Source organism: Microtus pennsylvanicus, chromosome 10, assembly GCF_037038515.1.
Source record: "Microtus pennsylvanicus isolate mMicPen1 chromosome 10, mMicPen1.hap1, whole genome shotgun sequence".
NCBI classification, from domain to species: domain Eukaryota; kingdom Metazoa; phylum Chordata; class Mammalia; order Rodentia; family Cricetidae; genus Microtus; species Microtus pennsylvanicus.
Window position 1 is genome coordinate 13344591 of NC_134588.1, and position 24744 is coordinate 13369334.

A 24744-nucleotide genomic window follows, 5' to 3' on the forward strand; every position below is an offset into this window, starting at 1 on the left:
CTGAAGCTGTATCTGGCCCTGGGAGCCTTGAAAAGATTATCGATCTTCCATGTGCGATGGGAGGGGTGAGGCACTGTAAAAGGCAGGTTCTCCCCTTCGTTTGCCAGTGGTGTTCTTGGCTTGCCTGTTGCTTCGGCTTTAAGCGTTAGAGGGAAGCAGCCTTCCCGTTGATCGTCCAGTCAGCTCCGAGCGAGGCGTGGGATGAATGAACTAAGTCCAGAAGATGAGACACATTCAGTGCTGTAGAGAAGGCAGAAGCCTGCCTCTGTGATACCATGATGTGACTCTCACAGGTGACCCTCTGCCTTGTCACCAAAAGAACATGGTTTCCATCTTAGCCTCCAAGGAGTTTGCATTCTGGTTAAGAAAAGACGTGCGTGTGAAATGGCTGCTCTCAAAGGAAGGGTGGGAGGGCAGGGGAGCACTGTGACTAGCCTGTCCCAGAAGTGGGTGGCGTCTGTGTGAATACAAAAGGCGCTGCTTTGAAGCGTCAGTGTTCATCTCACGGCCGAGAGTGAGCGAGCGCTTTTGCTTGGGAAGCCTCTGCGCTTTGCTTAGAGGTGATGCCACATCACTGATCTTTTCTCATGGTTTTGGTGCCAGCTAGGGTAGACGGTTTTGACGCACCAGCAGTTTTGCTTACATTTAAATGCCAAGGTAGGATGCTCTGTTATTAGAAGTGCCATGTAGATCTCTTAGGCTGAAGCGGGTTCAGTCGCATGTTATTTATAACATTTGGAGTCAAGTACAAGTCGGAGAAAGCCTGTAGTGTGAAAGACTTTATCCAAAGTAACTGGCAGTCTGCTTCAAAAGAAGGAGGAGAAATATGAACTTTTAAAACAAACTAAAAAAAGTTTTCCTGTGTGTGTGTGTGTGTGTGTGTGTGTGTGTGTGTGTGTGTGTGTGTGTGTAGCATATCGGGTGTCCTGCTCTGCCACGGCCACTCACCTTTTTCCCTTTGAGATAGGCTTTCTCACTGAATCCGAAGCTAGGCTGGTGGCCGTGAGACCCAGTGATCCTCCTGTTTCTCACCCCTCACAGTGTGTGGTTACAGGTGTGTGCATGGTCGCAGTCAGTTTTTAACATTGGTCCTGGGGATTTGAACTCAGGTTCTCATGCTTGTGCAACAAGTTCTGTTACCCATAGAGTCCCAGGTGCGATCTTTTAGACTGAGCCTTAAACCAGTGATGGAGCCATTCTAGGTGTTGAATTTTTGCTGGATATTATCTGTTACTGAGGGAGCTATTATTCTTACTGTTTTTTTTAAATAATTGGTTATTTTGGTTGTGGGGGCTGATGGTTTGTTTTAATTGTCAACTTGATACAACTCAGGATCACCTGAGCATCTCAAGGAGAACCCATCTGCATTGGCATGGCCTATACATGCCATGTAGGCTTGTCTTCACTATGTTAGTGAGAAACCTGCCCATTGTGGCAGCCCAGCTCCCTTGTGTAGGGTCCATATGAGTGTGAGCTGATTGGAAACATGTGTGTGTTCATTCTCCTCTTGACTGTGGGTGACAACCGCTTCAGGTTGACTTCTCCAGAGGGGTGGACTGTAACCTGGAGTTGTGGGCTGAAATCCACCCTTTCTCTCCTCGCTTGCTTTTCTTAGGGTATTTGATCACAGCAGCGGAAATGAAACTAAGGTGTCGGAGCAGTCAACTTAATAGTGTTTGTTAATCATAAATGGTGATGATTGATATCCCATATATATATTTTTTGTTTTCAAACAGGTTGAATGTCATTTTTACAAAATTTGATGAAGTCCAAAAGTCTGGAACTATGATACAGTCTGCAAATGGTGAGTGGGGAACCAGTCTCCATTTCTGCATCTTCGGTTGCTTGGCGATAATGCTTTTGCTGTTTCTGAACGGATACTAGATGTTTCAATATGGTTTTACAGGTCTTAAAAGTTAGGTTTCCTCCATCTACTTTGTCAGGCCAGTGGGCTTACCGCTGGCTCTGTTTCAGACCCCCATTGACTCCATTAGATGGTCTGTTCTCCTCATTCCACTGACTTGCTGGAGCAGACCTGGTGATGTTTTGCCTGGGCTGTCCTGAGCGCATCAGGGTGTTTGTCCCCTCTTCCTCCCCCATGTCTGTCGTCTGTGTTCATTTAGCATCAATGGAAATAAGGTGTTATTGAACACCCATTCTTACTCATAACCAGACTGCAGTTTTGTGGTCCCCAGGCCTGGTAATGTGGCCTAGACCCCTATTCTGACGTCATTCTTTCTTTTTGAAATTTCTCTCTGCTCCTGCCATGCTGGCCACCGCTAGATTAGAACATTCTGAGCATTTCTGTGCTTACGGCTTCCACTTCCTGAAATACGGGTCCCCGCTATCACTATGGCCTCTTCTTCTGATGTGTATGGTATGGAGATGATCTACAATAGGAGCTCTATTGTCTGTTCTAAATGTTCTTCTTAAAGGTACAGTAGCCAAGGAAAAGAATAAATAAACATCCTAAAGCAGGTCCTGAGAACATCCAGCTAAAGAAAGCTTGGTAAGGAGGCCCCTTTGTGACAGCCACCTGAAGAGAGAATCCCAGGCAGAAAGAGGTCCTCTTGGGTGAGATTTCCAAGTAACAGACAAACAGCAACAGATAGAGCTGGCATCATCAAATTGGGTGCTCACAGTGTTCGTAGAACCTGACTGGGGAGGTCGAGGCAGTCAGCCGGACTTGCCAATAAAACTGTCCGTGGCTGAGCTTCCCGTGGCTGAACTTCCTTCTGCTGCAGGCGCTCTATATCATGGGATAAGCAGTACCCTCTGGTGCAAACAGCTTACCTTCTGTTTTCAGGGGTGCAGTGTTTTACTTTTGGGCTATTTCATTCTCTTCCTGCCCTGTCACAGTGCCAGTGGAGCCAGCCAAGCCCTAGAAAGGGGGTCTTGGAAGACAGTTGGCATAAACATGCTTGGGCCTGAAGTTGGGGTGCCAGGCTTACTTGCAGAGCCAGCTTCTCAGTAAACTCAAATAGCACAGGACAATTTAACAACGGGATGTACAGTTCCCCTTCACCCATCCTGATCTTACAGCAGAGGCCTCCTGGAGCACTGTGGTCTGGGACTTTCTGAGGCCTCTGCCCCACTCTGGTTGAAACACTCCTCAGCTTTCTTTCTCCACAGAAACAACTAGGACGGACGGACACAATCACACACACTTACACTCACTCACACTCACTCACACACACTCACACAGTCACACACACTCACACACACTCACACCTACTCACACACTCTCACACACACACACACTCACACACTCTTACTCACACACTCTCACACACACACACACTCACACACTCTCACACACACACACTCACACACACTCTCACACACTCACACACACTCACACACACACTCTCACACACTCACACACTCACACACTCTCACACACACACTCACAGACTCTCACACACTCACACACCCTCTCACACACTCACACACACTCACACACACACACTCTCACACACACACACTCTCACACACACACACTCTCACACACACACACTCTCACTCACATACTCTCACTCACACACTCTCACACACACTCACACACTCTCACACACTCACACACACACTCTCACACACTCTCACACAATCTTACACTCACACACACACTCACACACACTCACACACACACACACTCTTACACACTCACACACACTCTCACACACTCACACACAATCTTACACTCACACACACACTCACTCTCACACACACACTCACACACACACTCACACACTCTCACACACACAAACTCACACACTCTCACACTCTCACACACACTCACACTCTCACACACTCACACTCTCACACACACTCTCACACTCACACACACACACTCACACACTCACACACTCTCACACACAGTCACACACACTCTCACACACAGTCACATACACTCTCACACTCTTACACACATGCACTCTCACACACTCACACACTCACACACACACTCACACACTCACACACACACACACACACTCACACACTCACACACTCTCACACACAGTCACACACACTCTCACACACAGTCACACACACTCACACTCTCACACACTCACATACACTCTCACACTCTTACACACATGCACTCTCACACACTCACACACTCACACACACACTCACACACTCACACACTCACACACACTCTCACACACACTCTCACACTCTCACACACTCACACACACACTCACACACTCACACACACTCTCACACACAGTCACACACAGTCACACACACTCACACACTCACACACTCACACACACTCTCACACACTCTCACACTCTGACACACACTCACACACTCACACACAGTCAGATACACACTCACACACTCTCACACACACTCACACACACACTCTCACACGCTCTCACTCTCACACACTCACACACACTCACACACTCACACACACTCACACATTCACACACACACACTCTCACACACTCACACACTCACACACTCACACATTCACACACTCACACACACTCACACCTACTCACACACTCTCTCACACACACATACTCTCACATACTCTCACACACTCACACACTCACACACTCACACACACACACTCTCACACACTCATACACTCTCACACACACTCTCACACACACTCACACATTCTCACACACATTCTCACACACACACACTACTCTGCTGGCAGTTCATTCCTGGGTGGCTTTCATTCGTACAGTAATTTTCTTTTCCCTCGCTTGGGAAAGCTGACCAGTGTAAATAGCAATGTGGAAAGGAATAATAAACTTACTTTCAAGACATTTGCAGGTACTCTTGTGAGAAAGAGAAGCCTGGCTCCCGAGCCAATTGCTGACTCAGAAAATAAACTTCAAGCAGGAAAGAACACATGGCTCCTAACTGCTAACGGACTATCATCTGCCTTGCTTGTGTGTTTCATCATCCCTACTAGAGTGCGGAGACCCTAACAGCCAGTGAAGCTTTCACTCCGTCTGTCTCTGTGGTTTCGCCGTCGCGGCTGTTCTGTACAAATGGAATCATGCACCGTCAGGCTTTCTGTTGCCCTTCTTGCCCAGCACAGCCGGTTCAGAGTTTACCCAATAGGTACCATCTATCGTGCTAGATTGTGGTTTGTGGTTTGTTTCTGTGAGACGGACTACTGCTGTGTAGCACCGTCCTGGAACTCTACTGGACAGGCTTGAGCTCACAGGAATTCCCCTTACCTCTGCTTCCCAGTGCTGGGTTAAAGGCGTACACTGTCCTTCTTTTACCGTGGCCCGACTACCTCAGCTGACTCTAAGAGTCTTTCCAGTGATCGGTGCCATCCGTTCCTGATGTGAAAACGTACCGTCTGGTAGTCAGTGTGAGGACTTGGCAAGTGCTTTCCTGTGAGTGTGACTGGAACATGAGTGCCCATGTCCCCAGTAGGAAGTGCAGCCAGTGTTGAGGGACGTCCAGCAGGTAGCTGAGATGTGTAAATATCCTTTCTGTGTGTCCTCTTGCCCACTCTTTAGCTTTGAAGCCTGGGCAAGCAAGTAAACTCTTGAAACTGTTTGCTTATTTACAAAATGAAGCACCCTGTGAAGATTTGCGGAATAGTGAGATAATGTGTAGAACCCTTAGCACGGTGCCCAGATGGAGCTGGTGCAGCCCACAGTGATCCCCCATCTCTTCTCTCTCTCCTCCCTCCCTCCCTCCCTCCCTCCCTCCCTCCCTCCCTCCCTCCCTCCCTCCCTTCCTTCCTTCTTTCCAACATAAAAAGGATACCACTAGAAAGTAAATTCACATGTGTGATTGTTTAAAAAAGGTTTTTAAGTTATTGGAATGTGCGTTAAATTTCCCCCCAAAAGCACTGCTCTTGTTTATATGGAGCTCTAGCCTGTTCAGTGCTAGGAGGAGCAGGAGAGGCTCCCTTTCCAGTCCAGGCCCTCTGTAGTGTCGTAGGTGGTGTCATGGATTCCATATACTAGTGATAATGTTTAGTCTTTCTCTGCTAAAGCAGCAAAGTAAATCATTCTCGGCTTCTGCAAGAATCCAGAATTTGGGATTTCATCTGTTGCTGTTCCAGCTCCTGTTCGTGAAGGGTTGAAATCACGTGATAGAACAGTAGACAGACGCGGAAGTGCTGAAGTGCCTGTCACCTGAGGACATTGTTCTTTATCTGTGCTAACTGCTCAGTGGTGGCCTATCAGCCTTCAGGGTATAGCTAGCAATTCTTCTACACAGTGCCCATAGGAATCTCACAGGAGCTGTCTCTGTTTCTAATCAGCTGCCTCGTAGTTGCCCTCTACCTGGGATCTGCTGCCAGCTGCCATTTCAGCCATTGCACAGCCAGTGTTTTCCTTATCTTGAACAAGTGAGTCACCGTGCTGGAATCCAGTGGTGTGGCCGGCACTTTACCCTGTGTGATCTCTACTGATGTAAGGTGACCCCTGTCAGTCGCCTTACAGTGTGTCTGTGTGGGAGAGTCAGCTCTCTGGCCGTGGTAACGTGGCAGTCAGAACTGGCGCTGGGGTCACGGGGCATGTGCTGCACCTTTCTCTCCGAGCACCTGCCACACTGAATGACACACACCAGGCACTTGGCTGGAGGTCGGTACTGCCCTGGAGCCAGTGCTCTCCTCTCACTGGAGCCCAGGGTCGAGCTCCAGTTTCTAGGCTTGGCAGCAAACACCTGCTGAGCCACCTCACTCACCCCTTGGTCATTTTTAAACTCTGTATGTCTTCATGATTGAGCTGTGTGAATTTTTTCTATACTTCTGGATCATAAGAGTCATAGCTCATAAATAATTTGCAGCTATTCCCCTCCATTCTGTGGGTTGTCCCTTCTTTCTTATGTCTTGGTATCTAAAAATTTAAAATTTGGTGAAGTGATTCGTCTGTTTCTTTTCCTTTTGTTACATGTGAACAGCGGTGCTATTTCAGTCAGAAAATGAAGCTCTAAATTAGCACTCACTTGGACAAACTTTTCTTTTAAAAGCATTAATTATGTAACTTTTAGACAATTTTATGCGTGTAGATGGTCCATTGTGGTCTTATTCGCCCCATCGACCTCTTTTACCCTTCTTTCTGCTGGACCTTTCTTCTTCCTGTCTAGCCCCCTCCTACTTTAATGTCTCTTTTTCATTAATACTTACTTTTACCAAACCTACAAATATTAAGGGCAATACCTCTAAGGAAGAGAGAATGCTCATCTTAGATTGTTTCTTGATGTGCTTAAAATTGTACCCTTTTGAGCCAGTGGGCTTCATTCTCTGTGAGTGTGACATTTTTGTGACCGAAACTAGCAGTGGAGAAATAGCCAAGGAACAATGTAAAACAGACTTGCTTCATCTGTAGAGGATTCCTCCTTGTTGCTAGGCTACCCAAGGGCTTTCAGCTTTGTCTGGCAAAAAAATATGGGCGTTAAAAATATGTTGTTGTATAGATGCTTCTTTTTCTTTTCTCCATCTCCATATAATTAGCAAACCCCTTGAAGAACAAATTACAGTTTTCCCTTCTATGGTTTTCAAAAAGCAAATTATTTTCTGTGTAAGTTTTTCTTTTTAATCAAGCAGATGTGCTATGGTTATAGGAGATTTGACTCGGCGTGAAGGAGCGTTAATTATGCACTAAGCAGTGTCCTTTATCTACAGCTCTTAACAGTCTTCAATTACATTTGATTGACACGAGGCCATTTGCTTAGAAAATTCAGGTGGTGTTGTTTCCTAAGAAATGCTAACACGTCAATGAGGGCATCTGGAAAGCGTCGTGTTGATTAAATGCCTGGAAATGCCATAATCCGTAGCTAAAGGAAAGGACAAAGTATTTGGAGGTAAAGCCACACACTAAGTTACAGATAGTGATAAAACTTACTTGTTTCATACACAACGCACCTAGGGTATCGTTCTGCTGCCTTCCTTACATTTTTACAGTTGAAAGTAACTTGCAGAATGTTACCTAATTCAGCTTTGTTGGAGGTGAGAACTGTCATGAGCCTGAAAACAGACCCTGCTGAGCTCGTTAGGCGAGGATGTTGCCAGGTGTGGCGAGGACAAGGCTCCATTTAAAGGCAGGCCTTGATTAGGCAGCCAGCCCTCCTGTCAGCTCGGCTCCAGTGGCAGTGGCGCTGCCCGGGTGGCTCAGCTGGATAATGGTCCCATTCTGCCCTGCCGTTTCTTAGACTGTGCCCCTCGCAGGTTTGGAGAGGTCAGAGTCGCAGGAAAGTGTTTCCACACTCACACGTGCGAGTAATGTGCTAGCCGACTGGCAAGTGTGTTGAACTGTGCTGAGGAGAAGCCCGCTCAAAAAGCCCTGAAGAGGGCTGGAGAGATGGCTCAGTGGTTAAGAGCATTGCCTGCTCTTCCAAAGGTCCTGAGTTCAATTCCCAGCAACCACATGGTGGCTCACAACCATCTGTAAAGAGGTCTGGCGCCCTTTTCTGGCCTTCAGGCATACAGACAGAATATTGTATACATAATAAATAAACAAATAAACAAATAAATACTTTGAAAAAAAAGAAGCCCTGAAGAGATGCCTGAGCAGCTTCAGCAGAGTGAGTGGCGGGGCTGCGTATGTCTGTGTCCCCGTCTCCATGTAGGACTGAAATTGCTTCTGCTTTTAAGGTGTATAGTAGATGGGGAAAGGGAGGGAGTAGGGAGTTCCTCTGTAAAGCCAAACAAGCTGCAAAGAAGACTCTTATTATCTTGAGTCAAGACAGAGACAGTCCCCTCCCCTACTGTTGTGAAAAAACACAGGGGGAGAATCTAGGCTTTTATTTTGGAGTGAGGTGGCAGTTGTCACAGCACTGGCTTTTCTGAAGAAGGTGTGGGAGGAGCTTCTGTGGATGCCTAGCCTGCTGTGGGAAGGACTCAGGGCAATTCTGCCGGGTACCAGACCACCGACAACATGACCACTGGGAGAGGTAGGCACTCGATGTATGCTGCAAAGTGTAATTACTGCCGATGGATTGGGAAGCCAAGAAAAGATGCAGGGCATTTTATAATCTCCTTGTTAACTTATACCCGTGGCTAGAAAGTGAAGAACTTGTTGCTGCGGGTGCAGCTAGGTGGGGGAGATGACAAAGCCTGCAGATTATCACAGTAGTAAAGGTGACGACCTTTAAAGACTACAAGGACACAGAAACAAAGGTTGGACAGGTGTCCCCAGCGGCTCTCTGGTGCACGCTTAGTTTTTCTCTGCTCTTTTATGTTCTTGGGATGTTGGTTATGGGGATAAATCTGTTTTTACCTTCTCAAAGCATTCGTTAATGTACCTAAACTGTCTTCAGAAAAAGTCTACTGGCTGGGAATGTCTGAGTTTCTCCAGTTGCAGCTAGAAGGAAAACAAGGCAGGTGCTGTTCCTGCCTTCCAGTTGCGGTGTTTCCCCCTTCAAAGGGGAGATTCTGTAGTGACAGAAGTTGGAGAGGGGACCACTCAGCACACATTGCTCACACACTCCTATTGCCCATCCAAATTCCATGGAGGATTTGCCAGGTTCAGGCAGTGTTGAGGGGACTGGGAAAGCTCCCGCAGAAAGCCAGACTGTGTTTACCAGCTGAGTGCTGCGGGTGGTCTAGGAGCAACCTGTTCACCGTCCTTCCTAGGGTAGTGCTCCTGGCAGACTTAGTGTCTTGTCTCTGGCACAGTCCCGGACCTTAGCTGGAGCAGATGCACCTTAGAGCAACTGTTCACAGTAACTCTGTTCATTCTCTTCCACTGCGAGGAAGTAGGTGCCTCTCCTGGGCTTTGGCCCCATGCTAGCATTGTAGGAATCCCAAAGGGCCTGCGTCTCTATCTCGATTGCTTTTTGTATTTGGTTATTTGTATGTGCCTGGGTGTGCATGTGGAGGTCAGGAGATGACTTGCTGGAGTTGTGCTCTTTTATTACATGGGTCCTGGGCTTGGCTCCTCCCGTTAGGCTTGGCAGGAAGAGCCATCTTGGCCTGAGATCTGCTTAAACTAAGCCTGGTTTAGCTGAAACTGAACAGAAGTTGTATTTTGGGTGAAAATAGTCCTATTGGAAGATATCATATCTCTGCTTATATTTTCATGTTGGTAATTTGCAGTGTGTGGAGATGGTATTTTTTTTCTTCTCTCATAATTGCCTGTTGTCAGGGTTACTGACCATTTAGGAAATGAATACCTAGGTGGGAACATTGAATAATTAATGTTCCAAAGAGTCTTTCATTTGAGACTTTGAAAACATGTAAGTGATAATAGCATGGCTTGAGTTGTTGTATTTGAGGGCTATTTTCTAAACATCAGGACAAAATGACTTGGAAGTCAGAGGTCTGTGTTGAAGGCCTGGGAGGAACATGAAGACCACACATCTGCTTTGGAGCTACTTCTAAGTCACCTGCAGCTGTTGGGAGGTAGCGTAAGCTGCCTGTGTGGTAGGAAACAGGGACCTCAGGCCACTCTATCTGAGTCTCTCTCAGTCTATGGCTCATAAACGGAGGCTGACAGTCGGTACAGGCCAGCTACATGTGCATTCAGTGTTTGCCGTTCTCAGAGCACACCCCTAAACTCTGTTGTTTATTGTTTCTGTTTTATTATCCTCATGAGGTACCCTGCAGAGTAGGCCTGAGGTTTCAGGTGTCCAGTAATTGGGTTAGTTTCAGGACACAGGAGAATGGTGCGCTCTGCTGTCTCGGATCAGTTACCCTGCTGTCTGTATGCCCTCCTGCCGTCACCTTTACTGCTGTTACTGAAGCTGGAGTTACCTTAACTTCTGTGGTTCTGAAACTGCCATGTTAGTAACTGCTGCAGAGAAAAATTCAAAATAACAGATGCACGGAAAGAGACATTAAGACAGGCATTGGAGTCAGCTGTGGTATCCTCTGCTTGAAATATTAGTACCTGGGAGCCTGAGGCAGGAGGATAGCAAGTTCAAGGCATTGCACCCCATCTTTGAGGGGTGCCCCGCAGGTGCGGTACTGAGGAGGTTTGGGCGTGGTGCAGGATTCTGGCAAAGGAAACTGTAATATGGACTCATGAGTTTGGTTTTAGTGGCAGCTTCTGTTGTTGAAGGGAGCACGTGGGGAGGAGGACAGAGACTGACCCCTTTATTGAACCCATTACTATGGTATGACCCCTTTATTGAACCCATTACTATGGTATGACCCCTTTATTGAACCCATTACTATGGTATGGACACCAAAGCCACCGAGACTGTGGGTGAGGGAGATGGGTACAGAGAGGCCACTTGAATTTGATCAAGTGCAGTTTGTCTGTCATAACCGTTTCATAAAACCAGGGGCATGGGCACCAATGGGAAGCAGAGAAAGACACCATTTCAGAAAGGAAAATAGGCCTTTGAGTGAAACAAAGTTAGCTTTGTGAGGAATGCACCAGTTTTATTTATCTTCAAAAAAAGTATTTTATTTCTAATTGTGTGTGTGTGTGTGTGTGTGTGAGAGAGAGAGAGAGAGAGAGAGAGAGAGAGAGAGAGAGAGAGAGAGAGAGAGAATGCATGTGTGGGTGCTTGTGCCCTCCCAGTCCAGAAGAGGGTGTTGAGTCTACTGGAGCTGGAGTTAGAGGTAGAGGTAGTTGTGAGCTGTGGGTGTTGGGAACTGAACTCAGACCCTCTTAAGGAGTAGCAAGTGCTCTTAACCACTGAGCTCCAGCCTCAGTTTTTGTATTCTTCTCAGTTTGATGTAAACTAATGTAAATCATCTTTAAAATATATTGCCAGCCCTTCAGGTACTGGGCAACAGTGTTGTAAGTAGGGAAGGGACTTTGGGGCTAGAGTAAACAACGTGTAGAGTATCCTCTACAGGAACAGGATGTGACGTGGGCTGCTGGCCTTTCTGTCAGCCTCAGTTTCCTACCCACTGCAGACTGGAGGTTGTAAGTCCCAGGCTGCTGCGGAAAGTAGATGTAGTAATGCATGCAGGTGGTGTGGCATGGTGGCATCACCTGACACTAGGTGCCATCCTGTGTGTTACAGGTGCACAGGAGCCAACAGGAGCTGGAAGTTAGACCTTGGTTTTCAGGACCTGTAATTTTTTTAATGTGTATATAGTGTATGTGTGTATATGCACGAGTGTATCTGTGTAAGTTTGCACACAGTGGAGCAGAAGTTACCGATGATTGTGTGCTGGGAACTGAACTCAGGTATTTTGTTAGAACAAGTGCTCTGAACTGCTGAGACATTCTTCTAGCCCCCGAGCCTTGGCTTTAAATGATATTTAATGATGTTTGATATTCTCTGTAGATATAGAAAGCAGAATCAGATGTACAAGAAGACCTCTAACCAGCTGGGCATAGTGGTACAGGCCTTTAATCCTAGCACTCAGGAGGCAAAGGTAGGTGGATCTCTGTGAGTTCAAGGCTAGCCTGGTCTGCAAAGCAAGTTCCAGGAGCCAGGGCTACATAAAAAAGACCTATCTCAAAAATTGAAACAAAACAAGAAGAAGAGGAAGAGGAGGAGGGCCTGAAAAGAGTCTGCCATCTCGTTGCCACAAGACTCTGGAGAAGAGGTGGCTTTTAGAGCTGAGGCAGGGAGCAGGTACAGGCAGCCAGGGAAATGCTGCTGAGCCAAGAAACATGCAGCACTCCGAGACAAAGGAGTATAGCAGCGAGGCTGTGTGGGAGACTAGTAGGCCTCCCTGTGGCCTACAGTGGGGTGCTTTATTAGACGGTGATGGCACTTGAGTGTGGGTGGCTTGCAGTGGGCTCCTCTGCAGAGTGTGATGTGGAGTCGGCTGGGAGGCAGTAGGGTTTGTTTAGCGCTCTGGCGTACCGAAGAGCAGGGCCTAACAGTGAGGCCGACTGAAGCCTTCCGCAATAGCCAACTTTGTTCAGAGCTTCCGACCAGTCATGCTCTGAGGGTTAGGAAGAGTCGCCTGAGTGTAGCACACAGTCACCAGGACAGGACACACATGGCACAAACATGTTCCCACAGAGGCACACAGTCACCAGGACAGGACACACATGGTACAAACATGTTCCCACAGAGGCACACAGTCACCAGGACAGGACACATGGCACAAACATGTTCCCACAGAGGCACATGAGTCACCAGGACAGGACACACATGGCACAAACATGTTCTCACAGAGGCACACAGTCACCAGGACAGGACACATGGCACAAACATGTTCCCACAGAGGCACATGAGTCACCAGGACAGGACACACATGGCACAAACATGTTCTCACAGAGGCACACGAGTCACCAGGACAGGACACACATGGCACAAACATGTTCTCACAGAGGCACACAGTCACCAGGACAGGACACACATGGCACAAACATGTTCCCACAGAGGCACACAGTCACCAGGACAGGACACACATGGCACAAACATGTTCCCACAGAGGCACATGAGTCACCAGGACAGGACACACATGGCACAAACATGTTCCCACAGAGGCACATGAGTCACCAGGACAGGACACACATGGCACAAACATGTTCCCACAGAGGCACATGAGTCACCAGGACAGGACACGCATGGCACAAACATGTTCCCACAGAGGCACATGAGTCACCAGGACAGGACACACATGGCACAAACATGTTCTCACAGAGGCACACAGTCACCAGGACAGGACACACATGGCACAAACATGTTCTCACAGAGGCACACAGTCACCAGGACAGGACACACATGGCACAAACATGTTCTCACAGAGGCACATGAGTAACCAGGACAGGACACACATGGCACAAACATGTTCTCACAGAGGCACACAGTCACCAGGACAGGACACACATGGCACAAACATGTTCTCACAGAGGCACACAGTCACCAGGACAGGACACACATGGCACAAACATGTTCTCACAGAGGCACACAGTCACCAGGACAGGACACATGGCACAAACATGTTCTCACAGAGGCACATGAGTCACCAGGACAGGACACATGGCACAAACATGTTCCCACAGAGGCACACAGTCACCAGGACAGGACACACATGGCACAAACATGTTCTCACAGAGGCACACAGTCACCAGGACAGGACACACATGGCACAAACATGTTCTCACAGAGGCACACAGTCACCAGGACAGGACACACATGGCACAAACATGTTCCCACAGAGGCACACAGTCACCAGGACAGGACACACATGGCACAAACATGTTCTCACAGAGGCACACAGTCACCAGGACAGGACACACATGGCACAAACATGTTCTCACAGAGGCACACAGTCACCAGGACAGGACACACATGGCACAAACATGTTCCCACAGAGGCACACAGTCACCAGGACAGGACACACATGGCACAAACATGTTCCCACAGAGGCACACAGTCACCAGGACAGGACACACATGGCACAAACATGTTCCCACAGAGGCACACAGTCACCAGGACAGGACACACATGGCACAAACATGTTCCCACGGAGGCACATGAGTCACCAGGACAGGACACGCATGGCACAAACATGTTCTCACAGAGGCACACAGTCACCAGGACAGGACACACATGGCACAAACATGTTCTCACAGAGGCACACAGTCACCAGGACAGGACACACATGGCACAAACATGTTCCCACAGAGGCACACAGTCACCAGGACAGGACACACATGGCACAAACATGTTCTCACAGAGGCACATGAGTCACCAGGACAGGACACATGGCACAAACATGTTCCCACAGAGGCACACAGTCACCAGGACAGGACACACATGGCACAAACATGTTCTCACAGAGGCACATGAGTCACCAGGACAGGACACACATGGCACAAACATGTTCTCACAGAGGCACACAGTCACCAGGACAGGACACACATGGCACAAACATGTTCCCACAGAGGCACACAGTCACCAGGACAGGACACACATGGCACAAACATGTTCTCACAGAGGCACACAGTCACCAGGACAGGACACACATGGCACAAACATGTTCTCACAGAGGCACATGAGTCACCAGGACAGGACACACATGGCACAAACATGTTCCCACAGAGGCACATGAGTCACCAGGACAGGACACACATGGCACAAACATGTTCTCACAGAGGCACACAGTCACCAGGACAGGACACACATGGCACAAACATGTTCTCACAGAGGCACACAGTCACCAGGACAGGACACACATGGCACAAACATGTTCCCACAGAGGCACACAGTCACCAGGACAGGACACACATGGCACAAACATGTTCTCACAGAGGCACACAGTCACCAGGACAGGACACACATGGCACAAACATGTTCTCACAGAGGCACACAGTCACCAGGACAGGACACACATGGCACAAACATGTTCTCACAGAGGCACACAGTCACCAGGACAGGACACACATGGCACAAACATGTTCTCACAGAGGCACATGAGTCACCAGGACAGGACACACATGGCACAAACATGTTCTCACAGAGGCACACAGTCACCAGGACAGGACACATGGCACAAACATGTTCCCACAGAGGCACATGAGTCACCAGGACAGGACACACATGGCACAAACATGTTCTCACAGAGGCACACAGTCACCAGGACAGGACACACATGGCACAAACATGTTCTCACAGAGGCACACAGTCACCAGGACAGGACACATGGCACAAACATGTTCCCACAGAGGCACACAGTCACCAGGACAGGACACACATGGCACAAACATGTTCTCACAGAGGCACACAGTCACCAGGACAGGACACACATGGCACAAACATGTTCTCACAGAGGCACATGAGTCACCAGGACAGGACACACATGGCACAAACATGTTCTCACAGAGGCACACAGTCACCAGGACAGGACACATGGCACAAACATGTTCCCACAGAGGCACACAGTCACCAGGACAGGACACACATGGCACAAACATGTTCTCACAGAGGCACACAGTCACCAGGACAGGACACACATGGCACAAACATGTTCCCACAGAGGCACATGAGTCACCAGGACAGGACACACATGGCACAAACATGTTCTCACAGAGGCACATGAGTCACCAGGACAGGACACACATGGCACAAACATGTTCTCACAGAGGCACACAGTCACCAGGACAGGACACACATGGCACAAACATGTTCTCACAGAGGCACATGAGTCACCAGGACAGGACACGCATGGCACAAACATGTTCTCACAGAGGCACACAGTCACCAGGACAGGACACACATGGCACAAACATGTTCCCACAGAGGCACACAGTACCCAGAACAGGACACACATGGCACAAACATGTTCCCACAGAGGCACACAGTCACCAGGACAGGACACACATGGCACAAACATGTTCCCACAGAGGCACACAGTCACCAGGACAGGACACACATGGCACAAACATGTTCTCACAGAGGCACATGAGTCACCAGGACAGGACACACATGGCACAAACATGTTCTCACAGAGGCACACAGTCACCAGGACAGGACACACATGGCACAAACATGTTCCCACAGAGGCACATGAGTCACCAGGACAGGACACACATGGCACAAACATGTTCTCACAGAGGCACATGAGTCACCAGGACAGGACACACATGGCACAAACATGTTCCCACAGAGGCACATGAGTCACCAGGACAGGACACACATGGCACAAACATGTTCCCACAGAGGCATATGAGTCACCAGGACAGGACACACATGGCACAAACATGTTCTCACAGAGGCACATGAGTCACCAGGACAGGACACACATGGCACAAACATGTTCTCACAGAGGCACATGAGTCACCAGGACAGGACACACATGGCACAAACATGTTCTCACAGAGGCACACAGTCACCAGGACACACATGGCACAAACATGTTCCCACAGAGGCACACAGTCACCAGGACACACATGGCACAAACATGTTCCCACAGAGGCACACAGTCACCAGGACAGGACACACATGGCACAAACATGTTCTCACAGAGGCACACAGTCACCAGGACAGGACACACATGGCACAAACATGTTCTCACAGAGGCACACAGTCACCAGGACAGGACACACATGGCACAAACATGTTCCCACAGAGGCACATGAGTCACCAGGACAGGACACACATGACACAAACATGTTCTCACAGAGGCACACAGTCACCAGGACAGGACACACATGGCACAAACATGTTCTCACAGAGGCACACAGTCACCAGGACAGGACACACATGGCACAAACATGTTCTCACAGAGGCACACAGTCACCAGGACAGGACACACATGGCACAAACATGTTCTCACAGAGGCACACAGTCACCAGGACACACATGGCACAAACATGTTCCCACAGAGGCACACAGTCACCAGGACAGGACACACATGGCACAAACATGTTCTCACAGAGGCACACAGTCACCAGGACAGGACACACATGGCACAAACATGTTCTCACAGAGGCACACAGTCACCAGGACAGGACACACATGGCACAAACATGTTCCCACAGAGGCACATGAGTCACCAGGACAGGACACACATGGCACAAACATGTTCTCACAGAGGCACATGAGTCACCAGGACAGGACACACATGGCACAAACATGTCCCCACAGATGCACATGAGTCACCAAAACAGGACACACATGGCACAAACATGTTCTCACAGAGGCACATGAGTCACCAGGACAGGACACACATGGCACAAACATGTTCTCACAGAGGCACACAGTCACCAGGACAGGACACCCATGGCACAAACATGTTCCCACAGAGGCACACAGTCACCAGGACAGGACACACATGGCACAAACATGTTCTCACAGAGGCACACAGTCACCAGGACAGGACACACATGGCACAAACATGTTCTCACAGAGGCACACAGTCACCAGGACAGGACACACATGGTACAAACATGTTCTCACAGAGGCACACAGTCACCAGGACAGGACACACATGGCACAAACATGTTCTCACAGAGGCACACAGTCACCAGGACAGGACACACATGGCACAAACATGTTCCCACAGAGACACACAGTCACCAGGACAGGACACACATGGCACAAACATGTTCCCACAGAGACACACAGTCACCAGGACAGGACACACATGGCACAAACATGTTCCCACAGAGGCACACGAGTCACCAGGACAGGACACACATGGCACAAACATGTTCCCACAGAGGCACATGAGTCACCAGGACAGGACACACATGGCACAAACATGTTCTCACAGAGGCACACAGTCACCAGGACAGGACACACATGGCACAAACATGTTCCCACAGAGGCACATGAGTCACCAGGACAGGACACGCATGGCACAAACATGTTCTCACAGAGGCACACAGTCACCAGGACAGGACACACATGGCACAAACATGTTCCCACAGAGGCACACAGTCACCAGGACAGGACACACATGGCACAAACATGTTCTCACAGAGGCACACAGTCACCAGGACAGGACACACATGGCACAAACATGTTCCCACAGAGGCACATGAGTCACCAGGACAGGACACACATGGCACAAACATGTTCCCACAGAGGCACACAGTCACCAGGACAGGACACACATGGCACAAACATGTTCCCACAGAGGCACACAGTCACCAGGACAGGACACACATGGCACAAACATGTTCTCACAGAGGCACACAGTCACCAGGACAGGACACACATGGCACAAACATGTTCCCACAGAGGCACACAGTCACCAGGACAGGACACACATGGCACAAACATGTTCTCACAGAGGCACATGAGTCACCAGGACAGGACACACATGGCACAAACATGTTCCCACAGAGGCACACGAGTCACCAGGACAGGACACACATGGCACAAACATGTTCTCACAGAGGCACATGAGTCACCAGGACAGGACACACATGGCACAAACATGTTCTCACAGAGGCACACAGTCACCAGGACAGGACACACATGGCACAAACATGTTCCCACAGAGGCACATGAGTCACCAGGACAGGACACACATGGCACAAACATGTTCTCACAGAGGCACACAGTCACCAGGACAGGACACACATGGCACAAACATGTTCCCACAGAGGCACATGAGCAACAACAGCTGAGGTAAACTCACTCCTACCGGCTACCCCTGGGAGGAACACGGAGACATGTTCTAAAAAAAAGTCATAAGATTCTTGTCTTGTTTTCTTGGAGTTTTCTCACAAGTCTTCAGAATTCTCGTATGATTCAGTGCCTGCACTCTGTTCTGACTGGTATGTCTGTGCATCTTAGTGTCCTGAAAGGGCTTAGGAGAGCAGTAAAGCATGTACGTAGGTGTGTATATAAGGAAGGCTCAGGGGGGATTAGGGAAGGAAGATGTGCCCTGAATGTGAGGCACCATCCCATAGCCTTTGGGGTCCAGATGTTAGGCTAGTGTAGGCATTTGCTCTCAGCTTCCTGGCTCCTGGGATGTGAGCTTTGCCCTATGGACTGATAGTGGTAGGTAAGAGACAGCTTTCCTCTGTGTTTTCTGCTGTGGTTTTTGTTTGTTTTATGGCTACTGAATAACACTAACAGATGATAAACATGACATTCTACCTGTGTGATCCTCCTCTTCCAACCCAGAAACCACTAGAAAAAGCACATTGAAGTGTCTTATCCATAACTAGCTAACCCTGATCCTCAGAATAGTTAAGGTCATCTGAAAACTCAGGAAGACCAAGACTCTGTGAAAACCTACAGCAGGCTAGACAGACTGTGGCTGTGTGCCCCGGTGGTAGTCCTAGACAGACAGGACCTTGTCTGAGAACTAAGGGATGCTAGACAGACTGTGGCCGTGTACCCCGATTGTAGTCTTGTGCAAATAAGACCTTGTCTGAGAACTAAGGGATGCCGGTGGACCATGGCCGCTCGATGATGAGACTGCACCCGCCCCAGCACTTTAGTTGAAGGAAGTCTGTTGTGTTACTGTAGGCGTTGTGGTGAAACTGATGTGGTGTGTGCGGCAGCTCCGACTTTTAGTAACTCTGCAAATAACAATACTTTCCCCAAAGTTTATATTAAGTGTGCAAGTACTGGAAAGTAAGGTTGGGAAGAAGCTTTTGATTTGGTTTGTCTTCCCATAATAATCTATGTAAACACATTGTATTAACTGCATGAATTGATTTTATTTTTGCAAACAACTTGATCTGGGTTTTGGATGGTATGCTTATATATTTTTTTAAATGTTTCTTTATTTGAAACATACATTGCCATTTACTTTGTAAGGCTAAAACTAGAGTCATGGAAGCCGGCAGGGTTATTTTCAGTGATAGGAACTCCTAAGATGCCCACGTAAGACAAGAAAGGCCTGATCTATGGGGCCTTGGTTGAACTGGAGATTGGAAGGTAGTGAGAGAATTCTAAGTAGCTTTGCCTGCTGCCAGTGAGTATTAGGGTGGGTAAATCAGGTTGTGGGGAGATAGGGAAGGAATCTGAAGAGCTAAGAGCCATGTTTTGGCTTGGGTAAGTGGGGCCAAGTGAGTCAGGAGCCGGGAGGTTGGGTTGATTGTGGCTGATGATGACTTTGGGATCCCACCGTGGAATTTGTCTGATTCAGGTAGTCTGTGTTTTGGAGTAGAGATGGGGCTGCTGTGGAAGATTGAGATATTTATTAGACCATTGTTCTTTATCTGAATTGCCATTTTATTTCCCTTTCTTTTTTCATGGAGAAGTGTGGTTCTTTGCTACTCCTAAGGGTATCTGAGGACTGAGGTTATTGAAGCCCAGATGGGGAATCTGAAGGTTTATTTGCACAAAGAGGAAGTAGCTCCTGGTGTACTCACTGCTAAGTACCATTGACATTTTGTTAGGAAGCCGTTTCCAAATTTGGCTCTGAGCTTTCCAGCTCTTTTGTCCTTGTGCCTGCCTAGGGGCTATCATGAAGAATTAGGTCAGTATGGCCACACTGATAATTAGAGTGGCATTCCCGAAGACTGTCCATCTGATGGCTTTGTACTGTCTGATGGGCTCTGATAGTGACTGGTACAGTACTCCTTCAAGGTCAAAGGTAAAATAAGTACTGTGGTATAAAAGAGGATGAATATTTAATCAGCGAAAGAATATGCACTGTGTGGTTCTTGTTAATATGGCATCTTACAGACTGTCTTAGGTGTTAATGTTTTTATTGTTTAAAACTTCATTTTACATTCGGAGTTTTTCATCATCCATATAGAACTCTGCTTTTGTCTTGTTATGTTATGTACACTCTCCCCCTTTCCATGAATTATTAAACTGTAGGTCCCATGCTCCTTTAGAGATGCACTGTCAGGTTGCAGAAACCATTCAGTGGGTCTGGTGCTTGCCGCACACGCGTGAGGACCAGAATTTGGATCCTAGAGCCCGTCCACCAGCAGCTACCGCAGCCTGAAGGTCTATGGAGTGACAGAGGGTGGAAACTTGGTTTGGTTGCTTTTCTATTTTTGTGATAAAAACACCTTGATCAAGGCAGTTTACAAAAGAAAGCATTTAACTTATCTTCTGGTTTCAGAGGGTCAGAGTCTGTGGTGGTAGATAAAAGGAACAGCTGAGAGCTCACATCTTGATTGATCTACAACCACTAGGGGAGAGAGTGAGGAAAGAGAGAAAGAGAAAAAAAGGAGAGGGAAAGAGATCACAAGAGAGATTGTGATCACTTACTTGCCCTGAGAATTGCATGTGTCTTTTGAGAACCTCAAAGCCTGTGCTACACTTTTTAATCCTTCTCAAACAGTTCCTGCAACTAGGGAGCGAGTATTCAAATGCTTGAGCCTACAGGGGCCATTCTCATTCAAGCTACCACAAAACTTTGTTGTTTGGAGGTCCAGTTTTGGAGATGTGATTATTTGAAGATAAGGTCTTCAAGGTAGATTCCTATGTTTGAAATGTGGCGATTTTGTCAGGTAGAGGGTGTGAGAAGGATCTGGAATACAGCTTTGATAGTAGAGCACGCACAAAGCAAACAGCACAGTACTTTGTTCTGGAAGCTCCGTTTGTGCAGTTAGTATGATTTGCTCACACATATATCCAGGACCTACCAAAATGCCTGAAAAGGCAACAGATCCTCATGGAGTTTAAACGAGCATACAAAGGAAGAAAGTAGCTTTCCACATCAGTAACACTGTCTCCCATTCCTTGCCTAAGCTACCCTGACTGTTCTTTTGCTTTGTTCATTAACGTGGAGCTGATAAGAGAGAATCTATTCCAGTCTTGCTAGGTTCTCTGCCCAGCTAGAACGTTAGCCTTTGACAGTGGAACAGAAGGTTCTGGACAGAGGATCTGAGGTGTGCTTTCTGCATGAAACAAAGCTGACTTCTGTAGGAGGGATAGAAGGAAATTTGGTTTTGTTTGAATCCAGTTTATTAGCCTAGTACTGTGTAACCCCAGCGGTACTAAAATTACAGCCATGCATTGCCTCTGGCTTTAGAGGGAAGCTGGGGTGCTTTATAGATGGGTGTGAACTTTCTTACACACTGTCCTCTGTCATAGTTGGACAATGAGATTATTATTTGGAGAATTAGAATTGGCTTAGAAGCTGTGGGATACTGTGGAAAGCCGAATGCCGAATGCAGTGATGAGTGTGCCGGTGTCTGGCCAGGATGGTGGAGGTGTGGACTGTGGACCGTCACTTGGTTTATTTAGGCCAGGTAATACACAAATGATCCTGTGTGAGGACAGGTATCCCATAAGCTATTTCGGCAAACTGTTAACTGTAATTCACAAAGCTCTTACAGAATCTCCTTTACTGGGTGTAGGGCAATCACACACACACCCAAACATATGCTCTCAGTCTCCCACTACTTGACCCCCCCTTAAACTTCCCTTTGCTCACTTCCTGGTTTTAGCCTGTAATTGTGTGGCCCATGCTTGCGTCATGCATCAGGATCTCTGGACAATTCTTTAAACAAAAGACAACAAGAAACCCAGTTTGGCTTGCTCTGGTACCTGGATACAATCAAAAGAATTTTAGAAAGCCAACTTTATGCAGTGCGAAGCAAGTTATTCTTGGTCTGTTACTGTTTGCTCTGTAATTATGGAAATAATTGGAACAGCGTGAATCCATCCAGCTGTTGGAGTACTCCAAGCTGATGCTGAGGAGCCGGGATTCTTGCAGTGAGTACATGTCTTTTCTGAACACCAAGAACCATCACTTGAATGCACAATGTTTCAAATGCTTAGACTTGGAATTACTCAGATTTGAATGAACATTGTTGTGAAGACACAGACTCATTAATTGGTGGGTAAATAAAACCCTAACTCTTACACCCTCACACAGAGCAGTTTATTAGAGAAACATCTAGATTCTTAAGCAGTAACTTACATCTTCACAGGGTATGTAGATGCATCTCTGGTCCCAGCAGCTGGGGAGGTGGAGGTGGGACTCGGGAATTGAAAGTCATTCTTGACTGCATGCTGAGTTCAAAGCTGCCCTGGGCTATATCTCACAGCACAAAATTCAAGACAGAAAAGACAATTCAGTGAGGGAAGGCTTTGCTGCACAAGCCTGGCTACTTATTCCACCCATGGACCTAACATAAACCTACTCAATGAAGTTGCTCTTTGAACTCCACACAGGTTCTGTGGCATGTGCTTGCCCACACATGTGTGCGTAGACACACACACACACACACACACACACACACACACACAGCTAAAAAAAGAGAGTGGAGTCTTTTTTTTTCCCCTCTTACAGCTTTGGCTAAGTCTCCTTGTTCTTCCCTGTGCGCATTTTGAACTATGGGTGATTGTAAGCCTATATAATGGTCATGTTTCCCTGGGAAGGGCTTAAAAGTAGCTGAAAGTTTATATCTAGGGAGTGCAAGATTGGTGTGAAAAGGTTTGCACTCCCTTTCTGTGTCCTTGTGCAGGTGTGAGGAACATTTTTTGTCCCTAACCGGCCTCTGTCCATATGTGTGCGTGCATGTGCACATACTCATGCACACACGCATACACAGACACATACCAATTAACTAAATGTTTTTTAAAATTTTAGAAATTGACTCAAGAATGGCCCAGAATAATATGGAACTAAAACCTTAGGGCAGTAGGACCTTAGAATCAGGACAGAGTTACATGGACAGAATGTAGACTGAGGAATGCTGACCATGAGATCACAGCCGGGGCTGCAGCAGGGGAACCTAAAGCACATGGGTGTCCAGTCGAGACACACATCACACCTGTCATCTCCCAGAGCCTTCCAGATCCCTCTCCACTGGTCAGTCAGGGAGATTGGTGCAGTTGCCATGATGGGTGGGATGGAGCCTTGCCTCTCTGCCAGGACTGGCGTCTGTCCAGATAAGAAGGGGCGGACCTGAGAGGAGGTGAATAGCTGGTTAGGTGAGGTACCTGAGTACTGTCAGGGCAGAGCAGGGATTGACATGGTGCAGCCATGCGTGGGATGAGCCCTGCAAACAGACAAGTGTACTTCTTGTCTGTTTCAGACAAGGAAACAGAAGTTTGCCTGTTTGCATTATTTTTAAAGATTTATTTTATGTGTAGTAGTAGTGTTTTGTTTGCATGTATATATGTGTCCTACGTGGTGCCTGTGCCAATTAGAAGCTAGCAGCAGTCTCCTGTTTCCCAGGATGCACTGGGAATGTGCTAGATAGAGTATGCGACTTAAGTTGTGCAAGAGCAGACTTTGGGAGGGCTCGATCTGTGTAAGATGGAGAAAGAAGGGGTGCTGGAGTATGTGTGGAAGAGCAGCACATCTCTGGGCTTTCTCTGCCTCAGGAGTGCTGAGTGTGCTCTAGTTACTAGGCTACCCTGCTGTTTCTTCCTGTCTCGAGGACGGCGAGGAGAAGGCTGCTGGGATCCCACCACTGGTACAGATCGGCTTCAGAGAGCCAGACATTTCCTTCTGTGGGCTTCCCCCATCAAAGCCTGCCCAAAGAGAGGACAAGACCACTTCATTTA

The 24744-nt window shown here is 47.8% G+C and overlaps 1 protein-coding gene across 50 annotated transcripts in view; it reads left to right on the plus strand.

The window, feature by feature from the left end:
* The window catches only part of Clasp1 (cytoplasmic linker associated protein 1), a 228000-nt gene that overhangs the window by 101241 nt on the left and 102015 nt on the right, over positions 1–24744 (plus strand). For all 50 annotated transcript variants that reach the window (XM_075987661.1, XM_075987678.1, XM_075987669.1 and 47 more), the window contains exon 8: positions 1737–1804. In XM_075987661.1, the coding sequence (XP_075843776.1) occupies positions 1737–1804 (68 nt within the window). The remainder of the gene's footprint in view (positions 1–1736; positions 1805–24744) is intronic.